Here is a 13,503-nt window from a genome sequence, read left to right as displayed (position 1 = left end):
GCAAATCTAATCTTTAAAGCCAACTGGTGAAAGTAAAAAGCATGTTTCGGTCTTATTACGCCTCCTCGGTGAAGCATATTTTGTTCAGTTGGTAAGATAGGGAAGTAACATTTGACAAGTCAGTCTTAGATACTCATAAAGAGTAAAATGGATGGCCATGGCTGGAATGTCTGATCACGGATCTGTTCGACTGGGACTGATTTGCGGCAAAACAACAGGAGTCCAATGAGAAAGCCTCTAGAAATAGCAGCCAAATTTCTCGAAAATCATAACTTTATGACAGAAGGGATGTATCGAATAATGTGGTCCTAGTTACGTTGTCTTAAAATAAAACGGGGAAGTCATGGGTGGAACGCTTTTAATCAAATGTAGACTCTCTCACGGAGCTAAACAACGATAGCAACTTAGTTTTATGTACTTGACTGATCACGGTGACATGAAGTCTGGATACTGGGGAAATTGATGCAAGGGAAATAACTACCGATAACTTTACAGCGGTTGCCATTAGTTACCACGAGTTTATTGATGACAATATATTGTGCGCTACTGTCAACCGCGAAACACGAAAGACCGTGAGTTGATGCAGCTTTTTTTTTTTTTTGGCTTTTACTTTGTGTATGCATTTGAGTATGTATATTCTTGAGGGTAAGAACAAAGCTACACACACGCACACACATAGACACATCATTGTATCGTCAGCTTCATATTGTGGTCCAATCCAAACCTGATGTAAGTGACCAGTTCAGTGTGTGACCACAACCCTCGCAACACACACGCACACACACGCACACTCACAACACACACACGCACACACACACAAGCATGCATGCAACAAAGAAGGAAGCATTTTATACGAGGCTACTCTACAAGCTAGAAATAACAGCCAAATCCACCTTAACACATTACAGTCTTAAAATGGGAAGGCCTCGCTGGATGATATTGCGTTAGGTATGCTGTACTTTGAATACAGTTCTGCAGAATCTGGACTGATCTGGGGTTAAGCAACAACAACAATAACAGCGATTTGCATGTCGAAGTGTGCTTACCTGTGCATACCAACACGTGTACCTCTCACCGAGTTTATTTCCTCTTAACTTCCAGAAAAATGGTTATTTTAAAATCATGTTTTCTATAAATACGCTTCAAACGATGTAGATTCCGATTATATTGGAATTTGTTGTGAAAACATTTTTCTGTTGGTGGGGAGAGGAGTTTCTGAAAATTTGCACGAATTGGCTTTGTTTCCTCATAACTTTCAGAAAAATTAGTATTTTTTAATGAAATTTTCTACAGATATTTTTCAGAGTGTGTAGATTGTGATTATAATGGAATTTAATATGAAAAGAAAAACAGTGAGCACGTACATATACATATTGACATACATTACAATTTTTTTTCGAAATTTCTAGTTTCATTTTGTAGATATATGTAACATGTATCAGTGTGTATGTATACGAGTCCATCAAATTTTTTTCACACCAAATTCCAATATAATCGTAATCTACACACTGTGAAAGCTATTTATAGAAACTTTCATTATAAAATTGTAGTGGGAATGGTGTAGCAAAAGATGTTGAGGCAGCAGATGGATTGTAGTTTAAATAATTTCTTTAATCGACACTTGCATTTACTTGTTGTATACACCAAAAAATTCACTGCATGACATTACCAAATTGCTTCGAGTTGGTGAAGAAGAAAATAAACAGGAGAAATACTGTGTCGATGTGATGAGGTAGAACCGGGCATGTTTTGTGTCTGTGTGTGCGTTGGTCATTCAGTGGTGTCTGTTTATGTTCTGCGACTGCTACATGCTGAATATGTGGTTCCATGTTGACTGCATGACTGGCGCAAGTTAGTCGCTGGCTGCCTGCTTGGTGATGGCTCTCTCTGCTGTCCCTTGACAGATTGCTGTATTTATAATGGTCATGACAGCTAGAAGGACAGACATACTACAGGAGTAATTTCTACTTATGTTGGTCACCTCCTGTCCACTTGAAATTTAAATGACACAGCTCGGGTCATAGGTCGAAGAGAAATTCATCCATCATTTTTTGACAGGACAAAGAAATTTCTTTCGCACCTGTTTGGCCAGTAGGGGATCAGACGAGCGAGAATCCTTAGATTCCGTTTCGAATCTCAGCTTGGAAAACAAAGTGTAGGTTTTTACAAAATTACCCATTTTTCTGAAATTTATAAGTAAAGAAAGCTGTTTCATGAGAATTTTCTGAAACTCCTTACCTAACCCTCTGAAATTTTTTTCACTACATACTTCGATATAATCAAAATCTAAACTACCTGAAGTGTATTTGTAGAAAATTTCATTAAAAAATAACCATTTTTCTGGAAGTTATGAGGCAACAAATTCGGTGGAGGCAACACGTATGGAAGTACGCCTTGAAGTGTATTGTTTTCCTCAACTAAAAAATGTGGGAGAGTCATGTTTTCTGAAAATGATACTCTCCCATGAAAGGTGCTATTGGCAATGTTAGAATGTTTTTTCTTGTATTCTTTCTGTGACAGCATGCTACATCCACTTACTATATGAGTAATGCTTTCCTCTTTTGATTTGCATAATCTACATTAGGAATCTACTTGGTTTTTGTCTATTTTGGCTTTTATCCAATTAACCCTTAATGCTTGAACTTGTGCAGCTACTAACAAACTTTCTCTCTCTCTCTCTCTCTCTCCAGCTTTCCCTTCTGCAGCCATAACCGTGTCTCACTACTACTATTTACTGAAACTATCTTTAGGAATCTACCATGCAATGCCTTCTCCTGCCAATCAGATAATTTCTATTCTTTTTTTCTGGTTTTTAAGTTCGTTTGGGTCTTTGGTTTCCCTATGTCTTGCTGTGACTCTAGCAGCTTTTAATAAACTTTCTTCACTATTACCTACATAGGAGTCTATATCTACTCTAGCTAACTCTATGCAGTTTTCTACTAATATCAACTCTCTTCCACCTTCCTTTCTAGGTAGGTATAATCTTGCTACTCCTGTTCTTGGGTGGAGTCCTCCATTCATATTGAATTCCTTCCTAGTTCTTCTGTCTAGCTTTGCTAATTCAGTTTTTGTCCAATCTACAAAAGTTGCTGAGTATCTAAGTAATGATACTGCCCAAGTATTTACAGCCTTTACTAGATTCAGACCATTAGCTTCCTTACCATTCTGATGTACTCCTCAATTTTCATTTCAATTTCTGTAGTTAATACTTTGTCAGATTCTAATACTCCTTGATACAACTCTCTCCTTCTTTCAATGACTTTAATGTTTGGCCAACTGGTAATTGGATGCCTTCACTGTTGACTACCTGTCCCCTTCTTATGGCTAATATTGTACACTTATCTATGCTAAATTCCATGCCAATATCTTTGCTGAAGAGTCTTACAGTCTGTATTAAGGAATCTATCTCTTTTTCATTCTTACTAAAAAGCTTCAGATCATCCATATAGAGCAAACAGTTAATTTTTCCATTACTATTTCTGAACTGTACCCTGCCTTTGCCTTGCTTAATACTATACTGAGGGGGATCAAATGTAGAACAAATGTTAAAGGGGACAACGAGTCCCCCTGGAAAATTCCTCTTTTGATACTATTATTATTATTGAAGGCTGCAAGCTGGCAGAAACATTAGCGCACTGGGCGAAATAGGGTCAATGTAATCGACTTAATCCCTTTGTCTGTCCTTGTTTGTCCCCTCTATGTTTAGCTCCTTGTGGGCAATAAAGAAATAAGAAACGTTAGCACACCAGGAGAAATGTTTAGCGGTATTTCGTCTGCCGCTACGTTCTGAGTTCAAATTCCGCTGAGGTCGACTTTGCCTTTCATCCTTTCGGGGTCGATTAAATAAGTACCAGTTACGCACTGGGGTCGATATAATCGACTTAATCTGTTTGTCTGCCCTTGTTTGTCCCCTCTGTGTATAACCCCTTGTGGGCAGTAAAGAAATAGGTATTTTGTCTGTCTTTACATTCTGAGTTCAAATTCTGCCATGGTCAACTTTGCCTTTCATCCTTTTGGGGTCAATAAATTAAGTATCAGTTGTGTACTGGGGTCAATCTAATTGACTGGCCCCCTCCCCCCAAAATTTCGGCCTTTGTGCCTAGAGTAGAAAAGGAATTGTTAGCACACTAGGCAAAATGTTTAGCAGCAGTTCTGAGTTGAAATACTGCTGAGTTCGATTCTGCCTTTCATCCTTTTGGGTTCATTAAAATAAATACCAGTTCAACACTTGGGTCAATGTAATCGATTTACCCCCTCCCACGAAATTGCAGGCCTTGTACCCAAATTCAAAACCAGTAATTTGCTGATCTGTTTATGGAAGTAAGAGCAAAGCCCAGGAAGTTTTACAGGACCTCTGAGAGCAAAGGGACGAAGAGAGGAAATTATCCTCAGATCAGAGATCTGACCTGAATTCTTGCAACAAACTGGACTCTCTTAAAGGCACTGAAGTGTCAGGTGTTTAACCTGGTAACAGATGAATATCACAGACCATTGCTAGTTTCTTTGGATCCCATGAGATATACTTGTATTCTTTTAATTGTGTCAGTCATTAGACTGTGACCATGTTGGGGCAGCACTTTCAAGAGTTTTAGTCAATCATATCAACTCCAATACTAATTTCAGTCTGATATTTATTTCATCAATTTGCCAGTTTATGGGACCCAAAGGCAAGCAACTGAATGATTTAGTGTACACATACATATATCATAATTTTCTGTTAGCTTTCCATGTTGGCATGGGTTAGATGGATTATCATTATCTGTATTACTTCATATTTACAGTTAATCCTCTCTTAGATGAGCTAGAGGACCATAGCGTTCTCATACACTCTATTCTGGCATGACTTCTATATCTCAATTTCTGTCCTAACACCAACCATTTTACAAAATAAATTAGGTATATTTTAACATATTGCCAGCACTAGGAAGGTTGTCATGTCCTCCCTATCCTATGTTTGCACCATTCATTTACTGACTACTTTACTGAGTCTACTGGCTGCATTTTTACTGTGGAGCCAGCACTAAAGAGGTTGTCTTGTCTCTGACTTCTCCACATTCATCCGAAACAAATATAACTGATAAGGAGAAGGGAGAGAGAGAGAAAGGGGTGTGAGAAACTGGTAGGAGGGAGTAATGGAAGAGAGACTGGTAGACATCAGCATGTTGGTTGTTGATAAGGAGAGCGAATAGAAAATGAGCATGAGCTGTGCAGTGGGGAAAGAGGGGGCGAGAGTGGGAAAAGAGGGGACGAGAGTGGGGAAACAGACTTTTGTGCAGTTTCCATCTAACAAATTAAACAAAATATTGGTCAGCCTGAGTTTACAGTAAATGACATTCACTTAAGGTACTGGGCAGTGGGTTCAAACCAGAAACCAAGTGGTTGTAAAACAAACTTTTTTACCATATGGCTATATATATGTGTGTGTGTGTGTGTGTGTGTGTGTGTGTGTGTGTACATATATGTATACACACCCACACAAAGGTATATATATAGTCTAATATGACTCTGCTTCTATTTGGTCAGTGTTTAACAATGGAAAAAGGGAAAGAGAAAAAGTCAAGCAAGAAAGAGAAAAAAGATGTTAAAGACAAAAAGTCAGACAGAAGTAAAGACAAGACCCTTGCAGGAGAATCTGATGAACTCACAGACAAGCGATCAGGTAATTTATCTTTATTTCATTTCATTTTTAAACAGAATCATGAAATTATTCATGAAATTGTAAAAATAATTGTATACAGGTATAAAAATTTCATAAGTTCTGGGATTCCATGTTATTTGCTAACGAATAATTTTATGATTCTGTTTAAAAATTCCAAATCCGTACATATTCTCTGATGAAGGATATGTGGATTCCTGAAGTTCAAAAGGTTTTACCTACACATTTCTTTGCATATTCCCAGAAATGGCCGTAAGACTCTTTCTATTTAATGAATTCATTTGGGGACTTCCCTTTTCGATTATTGTGAACTGTTATCTCATCAAGCTTGGTCTTCTTAATCTATCTGCATATATTTATGCAATTACTTATCCAACTTTGATTTGGGCACAGAATTACTCTATTATATGTATATATATGTTTTTATATGTTATGTGTTCGCGTGCTTATAATGGCTTATATATGCCCTCCATGTTTAGATATGTGTCAGCTTTGATAAGGAGTATTATTGACCTTGGAACTTGTCTCTTTCAAATTAATACTTTAATCTAATCTCTCAATAAATTGTGCCCTACGCTGTTGTTTCTTGAAAAGAGTTCACCTCTATAATTTTTCATTACCTATATATGTATATATATATATATATATATATATATATTATTTGATTTACATCCCTTTTTTACATGTGATCTTTTGACTTTGTGTCTAACACTTTCTATGAAGTCACTAACCACATGTCTATATTGAGTGGTATATTCTTCACCCATGGTAAACTTAGCAACCACAACTAACTCTCTGTCCATTTCTCTTGTGAGTTTGAAGTGCACTGTGTTTCTATATGATCCTGATCACATCCAAATTGGTAAGTGACCAGGATCACATAGCATTCAGCTAAACATGGTCGAGAGGTAGAAGTGATGATTGAGGACGAGTACAAGAACACACAGAAAGAGCTGCTAAAGAGATGTTGACAGACATGTACGTGCATACGCAAGGGTACACACACACACACACACACACACACACACACACACACACACACACACACACACTACCACCACCACAACCACCACCACCACCACCACCACCACCACATGACACAAAGACACAGGAACACACATGCTGAGATTCAAAAACATATACTCAGGGAATGGTGACAGAAAAAATAAAAAATGTCGACTGGATCAAATATTGCTCTCTTTTACTTGCTTCAATCATAAGAATGTGGCCATGCTTGGGCACCACCTTGAAGAATTTTTAGTCAAATAACTTGGCCCCAGTAGTTTTTCTTTTAAGCCCAGCCCTTATTCTATGGGTCTGTTTTGCTGATTCACTAAATTACAAGAACATAAACACACGAACACCAGTTGTCAAGCAGTGATGGGCTACAAACACATACACACACACACACACATATATATATATACATATATGATGGGCTCCTTTCAGTTTCCTTTTACCAAATTCACTCACAAGGCTTTAGTTGGCCCAAGACACTTGCCCAAGGTGCCACACAGTGGAACTGTACCAACAACCATATGGTTTGGAAGCAAGCTTCTTACCACACAGCCATGCTTGCACCTATGTTATGTATAAAAGTCATATGGCTTATAATTTGTTCATCCAAAACATCAGTCTCTTTATTTTTCTTTTCCATTTATCAGCATACAATTCACTGTGCACAACTTATGTTTACATTTTGTCAGCCACTTTTTGAATTTTTGCCTACCTGTTGTAACCTCTCATGTTTCAGTGGATGAACCCTATTTATTTCATATTACATACAAAATTATGCAATTCATGCAATAAATTTAGTATCCATTCACTTCTTCAGACATTATAATTTGAATCACAAACAACTTATGAAATTAACTCACAATGCTGAATGAATTTTCACAACTCTGTGGGCATGCGCAACAATCAGACAAATAAACAAAATGTAAATATTTATTTATCCTATCAACTGTTTAGTGTACTATCTGTCCAAACAGGACTTAAAGCAATTAATCAAAATAAAATTCCTTGTATGGTCTAAAATATTTTCCTCACACAATAACTTGGTGAAAAAGATAATACTCATGCTGATATTTTATTACCCTCACAAAAAATATAAATTTATACTGGTTAAGACAAATACAAAGACAGAAAGAATAAGCAATATTTTTTCCACCTTTTTCTTCCTTTATTTCAGAACCCTACATCTGTACAGGAAATTTTATAGTTGATTTTGAGGAAATCTGCCAAAGAAATTCTGTCAGTGTCGTTCCTGAAATTGTACCAAGAGCAAAATGGCCTTCTCAGAGCCAACCAAACAATATTGTTTCCATTGACAGCAAGGTTGATAAAGTAAAGAGTCCACAGAAAGTAACCAACCAAGTACCAGAAGCAGAAATAGAGACTGTTGAAACTCCTGATGGTAATCTCTCTCTCTCTCTCTCTCTCTCTCTCTCTCTCTCTCTCTCTCTCTCCCTCTCTCTCTCTCTCTCTCTCTCTCTCTCTCTCTCTCTCTCTCTCTCTCTCCCTCTCTCTCTCTCTCTCTCTCTCTCTCTCTCTCTCTCTCTCTATATATATATATATAGTAATAATATTAGGGATTAAAAAATTTATTCCAACCTTACAGGCAAAAAATCGGTATAATATTACACCGGGTTTCCTAATATATAGTATATATGTATATTATTAACTTAGAGATGAACCACCACTCTACAACTCGGTCAACTCAGAACCCGTCCAAGTCCATATTAAGATGGTATATGCCTCACAGCATGGATTTGGACGGGTTCTAAGTTGACCGAGTTGTAGAGTGGTGGTTCATCTCTGAATTAGTAATATAATATATATATTATATATATATATATATATATATATATATATATATATAGCCCGGTTGACTTGCTTCTTCTTGTGTTTGTTTCTCCACTCTCCACATAACTATATATATATATATATATATATATATATATATATATATATATATAATTGTTTTGTTCAGGATTGTGAATTGCCTTAATGTTGCACAGATTGTGTTGTGGTGGTCATCATTGTTGTTCTTACTGCTATTGTTTTTGTTGTTGTTTCACCCCAGGTCAGCCCTGATCCAGTGGATCTATGATGTTTACCCCAATAAAATATGTACAGTCCTTCCTAAAGGATTCAATACAGTTCTGTCTATTAGTGACTTTACTCATTACTACTGGCCATAACAACCCTGCTATTTATGAATCCCAGGCTCACCAGGCTCTAACATACCATATATGACCATCCTGTCCGCAGTTGACAGTACATGGAATGAGATATTATCCAGAGTCATGGATTTCTACATCACTTCAAAATCCTGAGTTGATATCTGATGGAGTTGATCCCAGGCCCTGTTAAGAAAGGGAGCAGGGATGGAGCTGGAGGCTAGAAACTGCCTTCAGTACTGAAATTGCTACAGAAACATCACTGAATATGCCATCAGGAATAGGAGGAACAACGATAAGCTAAATTTCACTCACAAAGATTTAATCAACTGCAAGCTACAGAAGAACATTCTTACGCAAGGTGCTGCACTGGAGGATTGAACTTTACAATGTGTAGTTGTGAAACAGACTTCTTAACCACATGGCCATAGTAAAATATATGTAAAATAACAGCAGGGAGAAATTTGGCTGTTATATCTAGCAGGTCAAGTGATCATGTAAAGGCTACATTGTCGATGTGGGTTGTTGTAGTGTTCTTGCTATTGTTTAGCTTTAGGCTTGACCTGTTTGAGAAGATCCATGGTCAAAGCAATTTTTCTTTCACAGACATAGAGTATCTAAGAATACAATATCTGATGTGCAAAGGCAGTAGAGTATTTGTTCTGAGGAAGATTTGGCTGCTATCTCTAGCCAGTTTAACAACTTCATAGAGATTCCTTTTAGTGAGCTATACTTATGAATAACTCTCTGTTTCCAGACAATGGTGAGGCACCACCCAAAACATTCATCTTAAGAGAAGGATATGAATATTTTAAGCCTCATATCCAGATTGAAATGGAGGTTAAAGAGAAACCTGAAACTGTGTCGGAGATATATATTCGAGGTAAATTCCATGACAACATTATTATTATTGTTTTTGTTGTTGTTGTTGTTCTTCTTCTTCTTCTTCTTCTTCTTCTTATTATTATTATTATTATTATTATTATTATCAATTATTTATTATTATTATTATTATTATTATTATTATTATTATTATTATTATTAATTATTTATTATTATTATTATTATTATTATTATTATTATTATTATTATTATTAATTATTATTATTATTATTATTATTAATTATTATTATTATTATTATTAATTATTATTATTATTATTATTAATTATTATTATTATTATTATTATTATTAATTATTATTATTATTATTATTATTATTATTATTATTATTATTATTATTATTATTACAAGGTAGCAAGCTGGCAGAATCCTTAGCATGCCGGGCAAAAGGCTTAGAGGCATTTCACTTTCCAGGGTCAATAAAATAAGTACCAGTTGAGTATTGAGGCTGATGTAATCAACTTACTCCTTCCCTCCAAATTTCAGGCTTTGTGCCTATAGTAGAAAGGATTATTATTATTATTATTATTATTATTATTATTATTATTATTATTATTATTATTATTATTATTATTATTATTTTATGTTTGACTTTTGTTTTGCATTTGTACAAGTTGGATCCAAGTCTCACCCAGAGACCTCAAGAGACAACAAGTTAGAAGTTCATGTAGGTGTTATGCCTAGGGTACCATATATTTGGATTTGTACAGTTTTGTTCAAGTGAATGTTTAAGAAACCATAAGAAAATTATGTGTTTGCTTTAAAATTTGAGATCACATAGACAGTATTTTACGTAGGATATGGGCAGTTCCCATGAGCACTATTTTTTGAACTTCAGCCATTTTGGGGTTTCCTGGAATCTGATCTAGGTAGTAATCAGCCCGTTTCGCTGTCATTCCCAGGGCACCTATGACAATAGGTATTGTTTTCGTCTTCAGATTCCACATTTTGCTAATTTCGATTTCAAGATCTTTATATTTGCTCAGTTTTTGGTAGGTCTTGACAGATACGTTTATATCGATTGGGACAGTCATATCAATGAGGAGGCATGATTTTTGTCTGAAGTCTTTCAGTATGATGTCTGGCCTATTTGCGTCTATCTTTCTGTCAGTTTGAATGGTGAAGTTCCAGAGGAGTGCAATGTGATCATTTTCAAGTACTGGGGGTGGTTTGTGTTCCCACCAGTTTTTATCATGGGGCAAGTCCAGGTTTTTGCATATTACCCAGTGAATATATTGTGCAGCTCTATCATGCCTGTTGAGATACTCTGTAGGCGCAAGCAGACTGCACATGGAGACAATATGATCGATGGTCTCATTTTGTTGTTGGCATATACGACATAATGGGGAGCTGCCGTTTTTTAATATGTTGGCCTGGTAGTTCTTTGTAGGTAGGCATTGATCTTGGGCTGCTATGATAAACCCCTCTGTTTCTGATTTCAAGCCAGAGGCCATTAACCAGTGGTGGGTAAGGGCTTTGTCAATATCTGCATTATTCGCTCTCTTTGGGTATTTGCCATTGAGAGGTTTTCCATGCCATTTTTCAGTCATAATAGCTAAGGCAGCAATTTTAGCACAGGTTTTCAAGCGCTTAGCTTTTTCTGCAGGTGTTTCTAGTTCGTCTAATTCTTGAATTTGTTGCAATTGGAATTCACTTAGATATTCTTTTGCCTGTTTTGTTACTGAGTAAGATGCTTTCTTGCTTTCATATTTTAAGACAAGTTTTAGCATCCAGTCCTCAGAGTTTTTCAGATAGGTGTCTAGGCCAATTGTGGCTACCTTCATTGATAATGCCAGCTGTAAAAGTCCTCGGCCTCCTTCTTTTCTTGGCAGATAAAGACGTTCTATATCTGCCTTAGGGTGGTGCATTCTATGAATTGTCAACAGTTTTCGTATTTTTCTGTCAACATTACATATTTCAGTAATTGACCAGTTAACGATGTTGAAACTGTAAGTCACGACTGGTATGGCTAGAGCATTGATCGCTTCGATCCTGTTTCTCGCGTTCAGCTCTGTCTTCAGTATTGCTCTCACCCTGCGATAACATTCTCTTCTGATCCTTTCCCTCATCACTGAGTGCTTGATATTGTCCCCTTCAATTACCCCTAGGTATTTGTAGCTCTCCGCTGGTTCTAACTCTTTTATGACATTTTGCTGGTCAAGGTTCACATTAGATGTATTTGTCATTTTTCCTTTGATAAAGGTAGCCTTTGCACATTTATCAAGGCCAAATTGCATCCTGATGTCATCACTGAATTGTTTAACAATCGCTAGTAGGCCTTTGAGTTGTTGGTCATTTTTTGCAAAGAGCTTTAAATCATCCATGTAAATGAGATGATTTATATTTTTATCAAATATTTTATAACCATACTGTGCATCATTGAGCAATTTTGAGAGCGGTATTAGGGCTAGACAGAAGAGGAGTGGTGATAGTGAGTCACCCTGGAAAATGCCACATGAAATTCTTACATCTCCAGCATTTAGAGATTCATTGTCATTGTTCAACATCAGTGTGGTTCTCCATGATCTCATACTTACAGATAAAAAGTTTTGCAGAGTAGGAGCTATTTTATACATTTCCAGACATTTCCTAATCCAGCTATGTGGTAGGCTATCAAAGGCCTTTTTATAGTCTATCCAGGCTATTGACAAGTTTTTGTGTCGCTTGTGACAATCTTCTAAGATCATCTTATTGATGAGTAGCTGATCTTTACAACCATAAGATCCACGTTTACATCCCTTTTGCTCATTAGGGAATATGCTACTTTCTATTAAAAAACTATAGGTGTACTCGGTTAGGACAGATGTTAGTGTCTTATACATTGTTGTTAAGCAGGTTATGGGGCGATAATTTTTTGGTTCGTTTGTTTCCTCATTTTTTGGAAGCAGGAATGTTAAACCATTAACTAGCCAAGAGGGCATCAAACTAGGATTTTGCAAAACATCGTTGTAAAGTTTTGTTAGCAGTTCATGGCTTTCTGGGAAGGCATTCAACCAGAAGTTAGGAATTTTATCCTTTCCTGGAGACTTCCATTTGCTTGACCTCCTGAGAGCAGATCTTATATCTTCTACCCTGACCCCCTCCCACTTTTGCTCCTCTAAGGAGTCTAGGTCTGTAGATATTCTATCAATCCAAGGGGCCTTTTCATTGTGTGTTTTCTCTTCTGCCCAGATTTTATTCCAAAATTCTTGCACTTCTTCTTTTGATGGGACAGACTTTATTGTTACTGGTGTTTTCCCTATCTTCCTGTAGAAATTTTTGGGGTTATTTTTGAACATGTTATTATCTCGGAAGAATCTAACACGCTTTTCATACCTTGCTATGCGGGCAGCTTTAGCACATACCTTTTGCTTGATGGTTTCTATGGTGGCATCAATGTCAACTATGGTTTTCATATTATATTTTTTCTTTAGTTTATGGGTCTTTGTAGGTTTGATACTCTTGTCTTATTATTATTATTATTATTATTATTATTATTATTATTATTATTACAGTAGCCATCAGCTTCACCATCGCCATCATGGACATCAACATCACAAACACCATTATCATTAACATTATTGTCAACATCATCAGCACCACAGCCAATACCACCATCAGCACGATCATAACATCCACTGCTTCCATCATCATAACTTCTTGACAGCTCATACAAAAAAAGAAACAACACCCAACAAAATATCAGACATTACACATTCTCTACACAATAGATGAAACCCGAAAAATAAAATAATTTCTTAGCGAGTAGAGACATGTGTGGCCT

General features: G+C 36.4%; 1 protein-coding gene across 1 annotated transcript in view; it reads left to right on the top strand.

Moving 5' to 3' along the window:
- The first annotated feature begins 434 nt into the window (after nt 1-434).
- LOC106875168 (leucine-rich repeat-containing protein 71) overlaps nt 435-13,503 on the top strand; it is a 52,773-nt gene continuing 39,704 nt past the window's right edge. The window contains exons 1-4 of the mRNA XM_014923198.3: nt 435-572; nt 5,524-5,659; nt 7,848-8,072; nt 9,596-9,721. Coding sequence (XP_014778684.2) covers nt 5,533-5,659; nt 7,848-8,072; nt 9,596-9,721 — 478 coding nt within the window. The 5' untranslated portion in view covers nt 435-572; nt 5,524-5,532. The remainder of the gene's footprint in view (nt 573-5,523; nt 5,660-7,847; nt 8,073-9,595; nt 9,722-13,503) is intronic.

This window comes from Octopus bimaculoides, chromosome 24 (genome assembly GCF_046866305.1).
Source record: "Octopus bimaculoides isolate indiv1 chromosome 24, ASM4686630v1, whole genome shotgun sequence".
In the NCBI taxonomy this organism is placed as follows: Eukaryota; Metazoa; Mollusca; class Cephalopoda; order Octopoda; family Octopodidae; genus Octopus; species Octopus bimaculoides.
This window is presented reverse-complemented; position numbering and strand designations above follow the sequence as displayed.